The sequence below is a fragment of the Lacerta agilis genome, chromosome 12 (assembly GCF_009819535.1).
Source record: "Lacerta agilis isolate rLacAgi1 chromosome 12, rLacAgi1.pri, whole genome shotgun sequence".
Taxonomy (NCBI): domain Eukaryota; kingdom Metazoa; phylum Chordata; class Lepidosauria; order Squamata; family Lacertidae; genus Lacerta; species Lacerta agilis.
The window spans coordinates 44554129-44570208 of record NC_046323.1 but is presented as its reverse complement, the minus strand read 5'-3'; the positions used below and the strand labels follow the sequence as shown (position 1 = coordinate 44570208).

The 16080-nt window shown below is 39.4% G+C and overlaps 1 protein-coding gene across 2 annotated transcripts in view; it reads left to right on the top strand.

Annotated features, from left to right (window-relative positions):
* The window catches only part of UBE3C (ubiquitin protein ligase E3C), a 60001-nt gene that overhangs the window by 5888 nt on the left and 38033 nt on the right, over window positions 1-16080 (top strand). For both annotated transcript variants that reach the window (XR_004427678.1, XM_033165796.1), the window contains exons 3-10: window positions 2872-2946; window positions 4134-4280; window positions 5242-5357; window positions 5637-5794; window positions 6615-6768; window positions 7123-7343; window positions 7984-8138; window positions 10221-10408. Coding sequence is in view for 1 of the 2 variants with exons in the window: in XM_033165796.1 (XP_033021687.1) it covers window positions 2872-2946; window positions 4134-4280; window positions 5242-5357; window positions 5637-5794; window positions 6615-6768; window positions 7123-7343; window positions 7984-8138; window positions 10221-10408 (1214 nt within the window). In the remaining variant the exon portion in view is untranslated. The remainder of the gene's footprint in view (window positions 1-2871; window positions 2947-4133; window positions 4281-5241; window positions 5358-5636; window positions 5795-6614; window positions 6769-7122; window positions 7344-7983; window positions 8139-10220; window positions 10409-16080) is intronic.

Below are 16080 nucleotides of genomic sequence, written 5' to 3'. Positions count from 1 at the left end.
CCATTCAGTGAGATCCACGGACAGTGCCCTCCTAGGGCTTCCTGTGCAGTGCTAGGTACATAGGATTGTGTGTAGAGGGTGCTGTTTAGTGGTGGCTCCAGAATGGTGGAACTCCTTCCACAGTGAGATTTGCCTGCCTTGTTCTTTTACTCTTAGGCAGCGGATCAAGACACCCCTCTCTTGACAGGATTTTGAAGGAGGGGTGGGGTGAAGAATGATTAGCTGATTTTCTTTATAGCTATCACTTTTTAAAAAAGCATTGATGAGCAGTTTGATGCTGTCTTTCGTCCCTTCTCTTTGTTGGAGTTAGGAACTAATTTAGATTAAATTAGTATTTTATTTTATTGTTTTTTTTTATCAGTGTAAACCTCCCTGAGGCTTACTGGCAAAGGATGGTATATAAAACTCCTAAATTAATAAAATAGTTTGGTTATTGGCTTTTTAAAACCTCCTGTTTTCCTCATTTTGTAGTTGCTGAATTTTTGAATGCTAAGAAGAAGAAGAGGAGTTTGGATTTGATATCCCGCTTTTCACTACCCGAAGGAGTAGGGTCCCCCTGCATTACATAGTTTTGCACCAAATTTACATTTTGCTGGGATAATGTATGCAAGCATGGTACCTTAGAATTGCTAACATGATCCTGACTCACTAGCAGAAAAACTAGTTGTAGGGCTGATTCACACACTTGTTTGGCAGACTAGAGCAGTGTCTATTATGCCATTCTCATTAGGGATTTGTATGATAATGTTTCCTGATTAACCATGGTTTACTGACATATGCATAGCGGGAAGGAGCTGCCTCTAGCTTTCATCCTCCTCTCTTGGACACCAACAATTTCTTTTCCTGCTTCCCGTACAGCTAGGCTTGTTGTGTCACCTGAACCAGCCAGTTCTTCTCGGTTTCAAAACAAGCAAACTTCAAGCAGTGGTTCCTGACAGTCTGTGTACAGTTTGTTAACAAACCACTTTTCTTGATCTGTGTGATACACCAAGCCTGCCTTTAAAGGAGAGTGCTTGCCTTTAAAGGGAGGAAATAGGGAAATTCTTTTATCAGCTCCAATGACCAGATAATTTGCCTGTTTCATTATTTGTAAGGCTTTGATGCAGAAAATGTGCATAAGAAACAAGGCACTCTGTATTTACAAGAATATATTTTGTTACATTAATGTACTTTTGAAGATGTAGCATATATCAGGAAGAAAACATGACTCAGTCTATTGAGAATAAAATCAGACACGGCTTTAAAAAATGAGTGTAGTGAAATTGCTGCAGTGACCTCAGGCTTCAAACATTTGCAACTATGGGTCACTAATTGACAATTATGCATTCTTGGATGAAACCTATGCCTAATGAGGAGAATATAACTGTCTTGTGTTATAATTCAGCTGTGTGCTGTGGAAGATCAGTTGCTGCTGCTGTTGAGATTGCTGTTGAATTTTCCTGTTTTGTTTCTGTTAAAAAAAACCCGGTACAAGTTGATCAGCAGGCTCCCTGTTTCCAGGGTCTGTAATTTGAATATCCTTGGCTCACTTGTTGCCAAATCTTTATTCATTCAATTTCTTATTTCTGTTCTATCATTCCTTCATTTATCGGTGCTGCCACAGTAGTGTATAAAAATCTGAATTCCACTTCAGGTAATTATTTTTTTCATACAGTGGTGCCTCGCAAGATGAAACTAATTCGTTCCACGAGTGCTATCGTATAACGGAAATTTCGTCTTGCGAAGCACGGTCGGAGGAACCGCAGCTTACGAAAAAAACAACAACCGCGAAACATTTTTGTTTCGCGAGTCGCAGCCATAGGAAACTTCGTCTTGTGAAGCACCCTTTTGCTAGCGAATGCCTTTCGTCTAGCGAGTTTTTTGTCTAGCGAGGCATTCGTCTAGCGAGGTACCACTGTATTTAACTTGTAATGCTGTATTCTCATTCTACCAACAACTATTAAACAGATATTTTAGTAGCTTTGGGTCAACATTTTCTGTTTTGACAGCCATGGGGTACATAATGAATGCTGGGGCACAGTTGTACATAGATATTGCATATGAGATGCGAGGTTTAGTTTATTATTAGCTGGTGGGAAACGCAAGGAGCTTTGTAGGGGGGTGATGCTCTGGTCTCTAAACAATGGACGTCCTGCCCAAACAGCATTTGGCTTGAGTTTTCAGCATAAAGCAGGGGTCAGCAAACTTTTTCAGTCATGGGCCGGTCCACTATCCCTCAGACCTTGTGGGGGGGGGCTGGACTATATTTTGAAGGGAAAAAAATGAACGAATTCTTATGCCCCACAAATAACCCAGAGATGCATTTTAAATAAAAGCACACATTCTACTCATGTAAAAACACGCTGATTCCCAGACCATCCGCGGGCCGGATTTAGAAGGCACTTGGGCCGGATCTGGCCCCTGGGCCTTAGTTTGCCTACCCATAGCATAAAGGCTAGGAACTTAGTTTTTAAAAATAATAATTAAAAAACACTTTGTTTTAAATTTGACAGATTCGACAGGAAATACATTACAGGGTATATGGTAAACTTGTTGGCTATGCATATAATAAAGAGAGCTTGCATAACAGCAGAAAAGCATATCAATGGAAAAGCACAATGCTCCTAATGGGCAGCGAGATATTTGTGTTCCTTTCAGTCTGTCTTGTTTGGCTGTGGCTTGGTGTCGGGCAGTGTAAGCCCAAGTTAGGTGGAGAACCCAGACCTCTCTACCACAAACGCCACTGCTTGTGTTCCTCTGATACTATTGAAGAGATAGTTTTTTGTGTGTGTCAGGTTATTCAGTGACTGCACATGTGTTTTCTTGTCAGTGCTTTGTTCTATTAACTACAAAGCAGCAAATTTTATTTTGACCTTTGTCTTGTCTCCTTAGGAAGAAAGGAGAAGGCTGAAAAATGCAATAATCATCCAGTCCTTTGTTCGTGGGTACAGGGACAGAAAACACCAAGTAGGCATATTTTTTATGATTGACTTTTCTTATGTGCTTCTGAGTTTGCACAATGACCACAGAAAGATATACCGGTATCTAACAGTTGACACTGTTGCTATTTCAGCCTGCCTTCTAGTGACTACTGTCAGTGTGTGCAGAAACAATGTATGCTGATCTGCTGTAGAAAACCCTGTGATACTTACTACTTCCTCAAACCCACTATGTAATAGCCATGTGGACAAGCTTGTACTGTATGTTAGTCATTCTCTCCCTGTAGTATAAGACTCCTGTTCAGTGATTCTCTGGACTGGGATTATTGGTTGCAGCCTATGGGGAAATCATAGTCTTAAATTTAGTTTGGAACTCCATTTAGAAGGACTTGTGATGAATAAGAACACAGTAAAAATGAACTATAATCTGAAATATAAAATATCTATTGTATGGCTTTAAAGAACCCTGTGCTTTCTCCCAGGAACATCTGTTTATGCCCAGAGGTTTGCCAAATACCTTCCCTTTGACTGAAGCTCCTTGTGCTACATAGGAAGCTCTGGAGCCTGACTTCTGGAAACAGGCCAGTGGGCAGGAGCAAACATTACAGATAGCCCTTTCAATCCTTGCCTGTGTAAAAATGCAATGAAATTATGAAAATATGTACAGTGGTTCTAATCTGTTACATTTATTCATATGTATAGTAGTAATGTCTGTTGGGAAACTTGTTTATTGTTAGTCTCAATTAGATGAATAATGCAGTAGAAGATGAATTCACACAGACAGAAGTACTTCCTTCACATTCATTTTATTCTTGGTTCATTCTAGCTTTCAAAATGAGTTCTAATTCTGCTCTTAGTACATAGGAAGTTCTGTTTCCATAGGATCTGAGGGAGTCGATGTGTACAGATGACAATACTTGTACTGATTGATTATGCTTTTAAAATTTCTGAAATTGCTATGACATCACTTTGCATTTTTGCACCTTTGTGTACAAGCCAATTTAACCTCCACACTTGGCCTTGAGCAAGTGATTGTACCGCAGTGTACCTCGGGTTATAAACAAAATTCAATGCTGAAGAAATTATATGCATAAAATTGTCCATTGGCTTATCAATGAAAGCTGCAGCTTCAAATGAGTATATTGAAATCTTGCCTGTGTTTCATAATGTTGACAATACAGTACATTAACTTAAAATTTTATTCTTCAATTTAAGTATTCCATTCAGAGGAGCGAATTTGATTACTGTGCTAATCTAGCGCAATCTGGAGGAACTTTCTCCACTGCCAATGGAGCAAATCTGACTCTTTTAGTTCGCCAACTTCTGTTTTTCTATAGGCATAATGAGGATTCTAAACGTTTGGTAAGTACTCAATGAGAGTGATTCCAGTTTATTGTGTGTTTTTAATAATTATTAATAATTACTTTTAATTTCTTGTTTGTCAGTACTAAATTATCTGTTCAAAAGACAGTGAGGTTGAATCTGGACATGCAGAAAGTTACTTGTCCTTGTTGAGAGGGGGTGGCTTTCCTATTCTTCCTCCTTTTCTGGTAGCAACCCCAAGAAAGGACTCTTTCTTCCCTCCCATAAGGTCAGGCTTTCACTAAGGCCAGTATACCATCTGCTGCAAGAGAATGGTGCCACCCCCAAAAAATCCCCGCTTTCCTGTGGGAAAACATGCTTTCAGTTTTCATGCTGAAGTGTGTGGCTCCACCCAAACTTTTGGAGAACATGACATCCTAATAAACATTCAGATGCTGCCATAAAGTCAGTGCTGTCTAACCTTAAGGGCTTTTTATTTATTTCATAAAATTTATATAGCAGTTTATAGTTAATTGAAGATGGCACAGGCTTATTTGGCTGAGTATGCATTGGGGGGGGGGGGGAAACAACACTTGGGAATGAACCTGAGACTCATAAGTTCCTCTCAAGAATGCCTCTTCTACATAAAAACCTTTCTGCAATGCTCATGAGGCAACAACAAAATAAAACGTACTGGTATATGCAACACCCAGCAATTTGTTTCTTCCTTTGGTACATGTTGGTGTTTAAATGAAATAAAGCTGAAGTGTGGAATCTTTGGGGGTGGGGGTCAGTGTGGTGAGGTCACATCACTTTCCTTCTCTTAAAAGCAGCTGCAGGGCACTGTATGTGTATGGTTGCTAATCCGTTTGCTTGAGCTAGTTCCTAATGGATTGTCCATTCCTGCTTTAGATGCTCATGCATGCTTTATGTACATGAACAGTCACAAAAAGCACCAGTGTTACTTTTTAGAGCATTTTAACACTTGTATCTGCGGATGTCTTTCCCCCCCCACCTCCAGATATGGATATGTCAGAACTTGATTAAGCAGAATTCTCAGTTTGTGAAGCAGCTTGATGGCCCTGAGAAACTTACATGCCTGTTCCAGATAAAAAGGCTGTTGGGCTTATGTTGCAGGTAAAAACAAGTAAACTTAAATCAGCTCACTGTGGACTTAACCATGTTCCTTAACTGAATTAGTTCACTTAAAGGCTACAAATCTATATTAAATATGTTAAATGGCCATTGTGAAGTCTTTAGCCCCAGCTGGCTCTAGGGACAAGAGCACTTTATGTTTCCTTTTGAACTCTGAGGTCTGAAAGCTTATTTCATTGTTTGCAAGTTAGAATTGTATTCCTTTTTCACTAGAAGGGAAAAGCTATACCATTTGAGTGACAAATTTTATTTTTGTCATAGATTGCTGCAAAACTGCAATGATGACAGTCTGAATGTTGCACTTCCTATGAGGATGCTTGAAGTATTTTCATCTGAGAATACCTATTTGCCTGTTTTACAAGATGCTAACTATGTAGCATCAATAATTGAACAAATCTTGCACTACGTGATTCAAAAAGGTTTGTGTAATGATTGCGTTTCAAAAGTTTATTGAACTTTGAATATGTAACAGCTGCCAGCTTTGTGAATGAGCTACATTTACAGTAATACCCAACATTTGTGAATATTGCAGTAATACTTAAATGAAACATAATCTTCTTATGTCTTCGAAAATGCTGTTTCTTATTGAAATATTGTAAATGTTAATTCCTTGCAGATGGTTGTATATGTTTTCAAATGTTTCCTGATGCTTTATTCAGGTTGTTTTTTGTTTTTTTTAAAAAAGTGTGTGTTATTTTTTACTCTTGCTATTTTAACTTGATGGCTTTAATGTTCATATTGCCTAATTGTTAGCTACACTGAGAACATACATCCTTAAGAATGGCATGTAAGGGTTTAATGCAAAGTCCTTTTAACGTTCTTTTTGTAATTTTAAAACCATGGACTACTAGGCTCAAATTCCATAATACTATGAAACAGCAGATGTAGCTGGTGTTTTGAAGAGCCAGTGCTTTGAATTGGCACTATTTCCTAGATGTAAATAAAACAAATTTTTGGATTTGATTAACTAGATGAGATCAGTTGCCAGTTTTTTTTCTTAGTGTATCAGCAATGCTGCTAAAATTATAGTTACTATATTAAAGCACATCTCACAATGTGGTCTTTGGCCCATAAAAGCTGGTACTTGGCATCCTACAAGACTCGTAGTTGTGTTTGTGCAACCTTTAACATGCCTCTGCCTCTGAAATATATTTTAGTCAGTTGTAAAATAATTTTATTGTTTAAAAATAAATGTATGCCTTAAAATGGGTACAAATGCTTGAATTCTTTTTCTTTCAGGATACTACAGGTCTCTTTATCTGCTAATAAATAACAAGCTTCCATCAAGTATTGAGTATTCTGATGTGTCTCGAGTTCCTATTGCAAAAATATTGTTAGAGAATGTTCTGAAACCATTGCACTTTAATTATAGCTCCTGTCCAGAAAATGCCAGGTAAGCATGTTTAGTTGTGCATTGGTATGTATTAGTTTAATCCCCCCCTTATCACGGCAAAGCACTAATAGGTACTAATGGAACAAATACATAAAGCTTTGTGAAATGACTAGACCATCTCTTTCTAGTCTTAAAACAGCCTCTTATTACTGTTCTGCAGACTTGTTTAGCAAAAATAAATACAAGAGGGTAGAAACAGAATTAATAAAATGCACCTTGACAATTAAAAAGAAAAAAAATCCCAATGGGTAAAATATATTTCCAAACTTGAATATTTTATTGTATTGCCAATGTAGTGGTGGAAAGGTATGTTCACATTTCCCATAAAGAGAATCCTTTCTTTACCTTCCACAGGCAACAGAATTTTGCTGCTTTTACAGAAGAATTCCTGGCAGCACCTTTTACAGACCAGATATTTCATTTCATCATTCCAGCGCTTGCAGATGTGAAGACCTGTTTTCCTTATGAACTCTTTTTGAATGCACTATTGTTAACAGAAAGCAGGCGTTTGAGGAAAAGTGAGAGAGCTCCTTGGCTTTTCTACGTTGTTCTAACTGTTGGTGAAACATATTTAGGTACGTAAAGCATACAGTTGCAAACATTATTATTATTATTACAACAACTATTATGCCTCTTCTACTACATCCTATCTTTCTTCCAAAAGACCTTAAGGCAGAGTACATTGCGATTCACTGCATTGTTCACCTTAAGACCTGTGTGAGGTATGTTAAACTGAGAGTTAATTGACTGGTCTTTGGTCACATTCATGCCTGAATAAGAGGTTTGAACCCAGGTTCTCCTACTTTCTACCTTGAACATCCCAGTGAAAATTTAGCAGGTTGACTTTATACTGTTATAAAAACGCAAGGTGATCGTGATATTTGCAATAGAATAAATACATGGTTTTGGTTCTTTACTGAACTCAGAAACCCAATGCTTAATTTAATCATTGTTTTTAGGTTCTCAAGTTTGGATATTGACAGGAGTGAGGTCTTAAAAACTTAAGAAAGCTCAGAATCTCAAGATTTGAAAAATCTGCACATCATGTGGCCTATGAACCCATATATATTTTACTTATCCCTAAAATATGCACAGTATCAGCAGAGGGTGTGCTGATTAGTAGACTTGTTCAGTTTCTTACAAAGAGTCCATAAGTGATCCCTGGTCAGTATTTCTGTGTTCTTTATTCTGTATTTAATCTTTTTCTCAATATAGGATCTCTTTCAGAAGAAGGGCTGCTTGTGTACCTGCGAGTACTTCAAACATTTCTTTCTCAGTTACCAGTGTCTGCATCAGGTGCAGACTGCCAAGATTCAACCAGTGACTCTGAAGATGAAGATGAAGGAATTAGCAAGATGACTTCCATGCCTGTAGGTATTAAATGCACAGTGGTAACACTCAAGCTTGGAGTAGGCTTCCTCTTCTGTAATACTCCATTCTTCTTCGGCTTTTGCAGCAAAATATATTGGCAGTACAGTGGTACCCCGGGTTGCGTACGTAATTGGTTCTGGGTTACAGTTTGTAACCCGAAAAGTACACAACCCGAACAAGCGCGCGAAAAACCCGGAAGTAGCGGTTTGCGCATGCGTGAACTGTGCAGAACGCTTCTGTGCATCTGTGTGTCGTGCGCGCTCCGGGTTGCGCTTCTGGGTTACCAGAGTTCGTAACCCGAAAAGTACATAACCCAGAGCATACGTAACACGAGGTATGACTGTAGTTAACTTATATTTGGCTTGGATCTATTTACATGTAGACGGTTTGCAGTTTCCCTTGTATTTTCGGTGTGGGGAAGCACAAATGTTTAATGTTTTGTGTGTGTTGAACTTCGAATATTGTGTGCAGTGCCTCTCCCAACCCACCTCATTTCCAGGTGTTTTGTTGCAGACTGCTTACAGTGGCTTTTTCATGGCTAGGCATGTCAATTGCAGTCAAATAGCACATTACACAGGTGGCTGCATAATGTACTGTGATTTATTGTGGAAGAGAATGGAATTCTAATGGGGGCATAGAATTTAATGACTGTTCAGAAAGATCAGTGAGGTTGTGTATAAAAGCCTCACTGCTCTTTGTATGCATTTATAAATAGAAGCCTGATTTGTCAATTTCAGGCAGTAAAAAATATTAAAGTTGCTGGTATTAGGCATCACACATTGCACTTGGACACATGCTAGTAGATACTCTTTTTTACAACAGACTTTGAACTAGCCATTACTATTTAGGTTTTTATAAATAGTTGTTCAGATTTGAGAATTAAGGCATTGTTATGTTTCTTATATGCTTTTGGAAAACGGACCTTGAAAATACACAAATGAAAAATAACTCTGGTCTTTAAACACTATTTTGAGTTGGGTTGAGTTCCATAAGGGACTCACTTTATTTTAATTTATTTTATATAATAAAATTAATAATAAAAACAATATATTTCAGTCTTGGAGCTTTAAAAACTCATTCTTGGGTATCTCGCTTGAATATAATTAGTTAATAAAGCCATGGATACAAAGTGAAATAACTAAAAAGTGAAGTTCTGGAATAAGTTAATCAAGACTTGAAACCACATTTCTGAAGAATTTGAATACTTGGACATTAGCTTTCAGTGGTTAACCAGAACATTAGGTGAAACTTTGTAGAACAAGAGCCACAATACAGTGTGGAAAGTTCAAGAACTTTTAGGTTTGGGGTCCTCTGGCTCACAGCCTTTTTGTTGGAAGCACACTAGATTTTGCATGGCTGCAGTGTGTGTGAATGGGTGTGTGTGAGAGTGTGTGTGGATGAATTTAATTATGTGAATGGGATGTTGCGTGTGTGCTTTCCTTCCTGTATGAGGGAATGTAGCCCTTGGGTTGAAAAAGATTCCCAACCCTGCTTCAGGTTGTCCATACATTGATGCTTTCTTTACTCATCCAGGTGTGTGCAAAGATCCAACATACTGGAGCGGCAGGCCATTGCTGTACTACATTGTAATCTGCAAACTGATTATACAAGTATTGCAGGGTTTTTCTTCATGGCAGCCTTCTTTATTATTCATCTAGTACTAGGGTAGTAGACAAGGAACCCAGATAGAAAAGTGGAATAGCCCTTCAGAGAAAAGAGACTACATCCCGCCCCCCCCCCCCCCCCGCGCTCATTGTGATTAAACTGCTCAGGCATACTGCATGGCTGGTGCTGATCTGTGACTGAGTTCTCTCCCCTCCACCTGCCTTTTAGGTGGTGTGGCTTGCCTTGAACAGAAGGACTAATATAGTACTGTACCAGCCTCTTCCACGTACTGTGGGATTCAGAAGCATATCTTTGCATTTCCAAATCCATTTATCCACCGATACGCTGTTTTTGCTGAAAATTGCAATAAGTGCTTTGAGGCTTGTTAGTTCCTCCTACCCAAAAGAGGTTAATATACATCATTATTTTAAAAACTCAGATTCTTTGAGATGTTAATTTTTTATTTCCTTTTGCAGGGAGATGGAAGAATATCAGTCCAATATATAACTGAAGAGTGTCTTTCAAAACTGGATACAAAGCAGCAGACAAACACTCTGCTAAACATGGTTTGGAGAGATTCAGCTAGTGAAGAAGTTTTTACTCTGATGGCTTCCATCTGCCACACATTGATGGTGCAGCACCGAATGATGGTGCCAAAAGTCAGGTAAGTCTAAAAAAAGAAAAGTGCATTTGGAGACATAAAACTACTAATTTAGGAGCAATTCTGGCATTCTTTCCTGTGTGCCTGAAACACTGGTCCTATGTTAACTTCATCAGTAGTATGTGTTGGAATTATTTGGAAGCTCACTGTCCAGAAGCCCTAGAAATATATTAAGGTCAACAGGATATAGGCAGTTCTCTTTGATTTTGACACTTTTTGGTAAAACTGAGATCCTTGGTTGCTTTGATATAGAAACAGATCATTTTATTTCATTGACTATGCACTTGCTGAGAGAACCTTGAAAACAAGGCTGTGGTAGGGATCTGCAGATGTTTGGAAACCAGGAGGCAAAGAGCTTTCCATCTTAAACCAATTTAGATCTTAACTACTGTGGGTTTCCCATATACCCTACCAGGGGTATCTAGTAGACTAGGGGTCAGCAAACTTTTCCAGCAGGGGCCGGTCCAGTGTCCCTCAGACCTTGTGGGGGGCCGGACTATATTTTGAAAAAAAATAACAAATTCCAATGCCCCACAAATAACCCAGAGATGCATTTTAAATAAAAGCACACATTCTACTCAAGTAAAAACACCAGGCAGGCCCCACAAATAACCCAGAGATGCATTTTAAATAAAAGGACACACTGATTCCCAGACTGTCCGCAGGCCGGAGTTAGAAGGCGATTGGGCTGTATCCGGCCCCCGGGCCTTAGTTTGGGGACCCCTGTAGTAGACCATGGTGAGAACAGGATGCTGAACTAGATGGTCCTGCAGGCTCGTTTATGTTCTTGCGTTTCCACCTCTTTCTGCAGCTTAAGTGTAAGCTATTTGTTTTAAAAGTAAAGGTAATGCTGTTGGCCAATAAGAAATTCCAAATTCCACAATGGGGAAATACCTCTTAGGCCAACCAAAATGTGACAAAAATAGCATGCAAGGTTCTGAGTTCTCTGGAACTTATTTGGTTTTTAAAAAAAGGTATTGCCCTAATGTGGATTTTGGAATTTTATAAGAATTTTTATGCCACCTTCCCACTTTACAACCATTACCTATTGTAACCATTACCATGTTAGCCGTTAACCCCTGCAAGCATTTATCACCTGTGAATTATTGGGTAGGACTCCATCCCAGACCAGTTAAACATTATTCACAGGGGTATGACAATGGAATGTGCCTTGCTCATGGTTTTTAAGTGAAATAAGCAGGCTAGTTGCTAAAGCAGCATGAAGGCTTTCCATGCTTTCTATGGAATAGCCCACTCACATTAGGAATACAAATGCAGCACTACAAGCTTTATAAAAATTGCTGGTAGTACACTTAATAATAATAATAATAATAATAATAATAATAATTTTTTATTTATACCCCGCCCTTCCCAGCCAAAAATCGGGCTCAGGGCGGCTAACACTAATTAAAATCACAGCAAAAACATGAAAACAATCAATTTAAAATACAGATTAAAATACAAATTTAAAAATTCAAAATTAAAACTGCAGTCTCATTTCCAAATAGCCCACCAATAAAAGAATGAAGCATAACTATCAAACAGAAACCAACCCAAAGGCCAGGTGGAACAGCTCCGTCTTGCAGGCCCTGTGGAAAGATGCCAAATCCCGCAGGGCCCTGGTCTCTTGTGATAGACTGTTCCACCAAGTCGGTGCCAATACAGAGAAAGCCCTGGCCCTAGTTGAAGCCAACTTGTTAGACGAGTGGATAGAAATGTGTAGTCTTATCATCCAGAATCCTAATAAACATGAATCTAGTTCTCTAAGCCCAAAGGTGCATTTTTGTTTATTTAAAATATTTTAAGCCGCTCGCTGTCATAACTGATCGCAGGGCACAATACATGTATAAAACCATAAAATTTAATTATATCTAATACAGGCAGTGACCATTAGAGCGTTTCTGATATGTGCGCGACCATGCACACATGCATTGTGCTGAACCTGGGAGTGCCCCGAAATTGTTGTAAAAACATCACAATGCAGAGCAGGGGTGGAACACAGCAGGACGCCCTTACATGGGCCATGCCAATGGACATGGGAGACTGGGACGTAACCCTGGCTCAAATCGGTTGCTGCCTAATTTCAGAGTAATTAAAAGCACCTGGAAGTGCATAGGTAGTCTATGCAGTTCTCTCAAAACTTCTTGTACATGAGTCCGGTTGGCTAAGCTAAACTTTTCTCAGACAGCAGCTCCACATGCCCTATGGGGCTGTGGTGGTGATGGGTTAGTTTAAAAAAACAGTTTACTGATATATCTTTGTGGGTGGGTCCAGCTATTAATGCAGGGGAACAAACTAAAAACCCTGGCCTGCCTCTTTAAGAGGTTAGCTAAATGTGAGAGGTGTTGATTAGAAAGACTTAAACATTAAATGTAACTGCAGACCTCCATAAAATACTTGGCGTTGGCCCCGGAATAAGTGGTACAACTACCTCTTTAAATTTAAACTCACAAGAAATGGTGAATTGCACAGTTACTGGGAAAACCATAAATATTCCTGGTATTTTGGGAATGCCCTACTACAGTTGACTCAAACTGCTTGGTAAACAACAATATAGAAAGCTAAGTGGTGCAGTCTCTTTAGCCCACTGGTGTTTATAGCTACTCAAGGAAGTAAGATGTCAGTGAAACTGTGATCACTTGATTAGGGTAATTAGTTCTTTGTCAACTAATGGCATTAGAACAGGATGTGAGACCCGGAGATCATAGCAGAAACTGAATTAGTATGCCTCTCTTTATTGCAAGTGGTCTATTGCCTTGGATAGTAATTAAGGGATTTAAATGGACCATTGCTCTGACTTGTGGTTTATTGGTGAACTGTGTAGGAAAGGTGCTTAATTAGTGACGTTTCTATAGCCTTAATTGTATGACGACAGCCTCTATTTCCTCTAAGGAGCTGTGCTTAAAGTCCTGTAGTTCTTTGTGTAAATTTATTTGGTTTTGCTTCCAGGTTATGAAAGTGGTTAACTTTAATTGTGCGCATGTTAAGCTGGCAGCCCTTTCAGACCCACAGCTCACCTTTAACTCAAAGGGGCCTGCTTTTAATTGTTTTACTGTCTGCCTTTCTCTTCTTTGGGTGACAAAGGAGAGATTTCTGGCAGGTGCACCTTGGCATGCAGGGTATGTGTACCTGCTTAAATTCACTTTTATGTAATCAATCAATAAAAATAATGGCACTCTACCCTCCTTTCTTGATCACCCCTTTCTATTTTTTACTTTCTAGTTATGAGGGGTGGAATACTAAATGAAAAATGGTGTTCGTATTGTTGGGATGCCCTACTGCACTCAAAGACCAAAGTATTCAATTAGAGCAATATGCTAATTTCCATTTCTGTTTCAGGGAAATTTGTTCTCTATGGAAGAATTAAAATATTGTATTTACTGCTCTCTATTAAATACATTTTTAATGATCTGTTACCATTAACTGTAGAGTTTAACATACTATGCTTTCCCTTTTTTATGCAAAAAGCAGAGTTACACATAAGGGCAGGTTAAGAGTGCAGTCCTAACATCTTTGTGGTGTGTTCACACTTGCAAAGCTGGTGAAATAAATATTTCCTTATCTTTGCAGCCATTTGGTAGATGGAGGACCCTTTGTTGCTGTGCTACCGGTAGTATTTGTGCCAATGTAAGCACAGGGCATTGCTGCAGGTCAGGCTGCAGTGAGTGCACAGGCCTTGAGTGTGTGTTGTGAGAAAGCAATAAAGATCAGAAGCGAGCAGTAACACTGGTCAGTGTCTCTATTCCCTGCCTTTTACCTTTGCCTTCAAGTTATGAGTTAGGAGGATCTGGGGCAAGGTCTGAAGGGTACAGCAACTTTGCTGAAGCTTAAGAGACCTGGGTCTGGTCTGTTCCTGAGTGGGAAACTGCCTGGGAGTCCTATGTATGCCATCTGGAGCTCCATGATGGAAGAAAGGTGGGATATAAATGTAATAAATAGATGGGAGACATGGAGTATCTGTATGATGGAAGGGCACAGTTACTATGTGTATTTAAACCCTTCGGAGCCTGTGGACTTAACTCAAAGCACTTCTACTTGAAGCAGGTGGGGGGCAAGCAGAGAAACCTGCTTTGTACAGCATCTGCTTGCCCACCCACTACTCAAAGGAGAAGGTGCTGCCTATCAGCTGATATTATATGTGATATCATCTGATGGATGGGTGGGCGTGGTGTGGGGGGAAATGGCCTCATGGGTCGAATTGGACTCCCTGATGGGTCAAAGGTTCCCCACCCCTGTTCTAATTGAGAAAAACAATTTAGCTCAATGTCTACCCAGAAGGAAGTCCCATTGATTTCAATGAGCCTTACTTCTAGGTAATTGAATATTAGATTGCAGCCATACTCTCCTCCCATGTGTATGTCTGTACTGGGAGTACTAGTTCCTTTTAACTGCCTGTTTGATTTTTCAGTAAATGGGAATGTCAGGATAGATTCTAGAATAACTAGGACTATATTATGTTATTGAGTTTATTTCTGTGTTGTGTCGACATTGTGTAGCACCAGGTGTACAGAGAAAAGCAATTTTGGAATAAATTGTACCTAAAGGAAATGACCATTTGTTCTTAAGCAGTTAGTTCTTACACCTCTAATCCATCTTTGTCAATGTGCTATTGTAGTTAAATTAACTGAATGTTTTCATTTCCTATAAAACCCATGTGGCTATTCTTTGTAGTGCTTGTTAATTTCACTTCATCTAGAGCTCTCTTCTGGGTTTTTTTTTGGAAAAATTAATTTGAATTGTCAGGTTTCTAATTTTGTTTCCTGTCTGCTTGTTGCCTGTTAAGATGTATAGAAATTCGGAATAGACTGAAATTTCCAGAAGTACCACCCGGAAGTAAAATATGAATTACAGTACTGCTTTTATTCCCGGTTACATACCGATATGAGAGATGACTTTGTCCGATGGAATTGTAGACATCCATCCCTCAGCTACTATTTTGTTATGCCTATAATGTTACATTTTTAGTTGGTCAAAGTTAAACGCACACTATACTTCTGCAAAATCAGATCTTGGAATTGCTGAATAATTCACAAGTTGTTTCCTGTGTTTTATTTTTCCCAGTTTTGAAGGGGAAAGCTTGTTGATTGGTAATTACAGGTTCCATGTTGAGCATGGAAATGTGAGGCATAGGGAGTATGAGCTATGGCTGTGTGCTGCACTTGCATTCGGTCAGGGCTAGGCTAGAACCATGGGTAGCTAGAACCAAATTTAGGCTTGGAAGGGGGCTCTCAGGAACATCCTGCAGAAGATCCTGGATTTTTCTGTTGACTAGACAGAAACAGATTGAGGCTAGTGCAGGGGTGGCAAACCTTTGGCTTTGAAGATGTTGCTGGACTGTGGTTCCCACCATCCCTCACTATTGACTATGTTGACTGGGGTTGATAGGAGTTGTTGTGCAGCAGCAACTGGAAGGACGAACAAGGGCTGTAGAGCACATGATTTGCATGCAAGCAATCCCAGATTCAATCATTGGCATCTCCAGGTCTAGTCAGAAGAAACTGTCTGAAATCCTGGAAAGCTACTGCAAGTCAAGATAGACCAGGGATAGCCAATGTGTTGCCTTCCAGATGTTGCTGAACTACACTTCACACCGTTCCTTACTGTTGGCTGGAACATTTGGAGGGGACCGTATTGGTTGTTGCTGGTGTAGACAATATTGTGCTAGATGGACCATT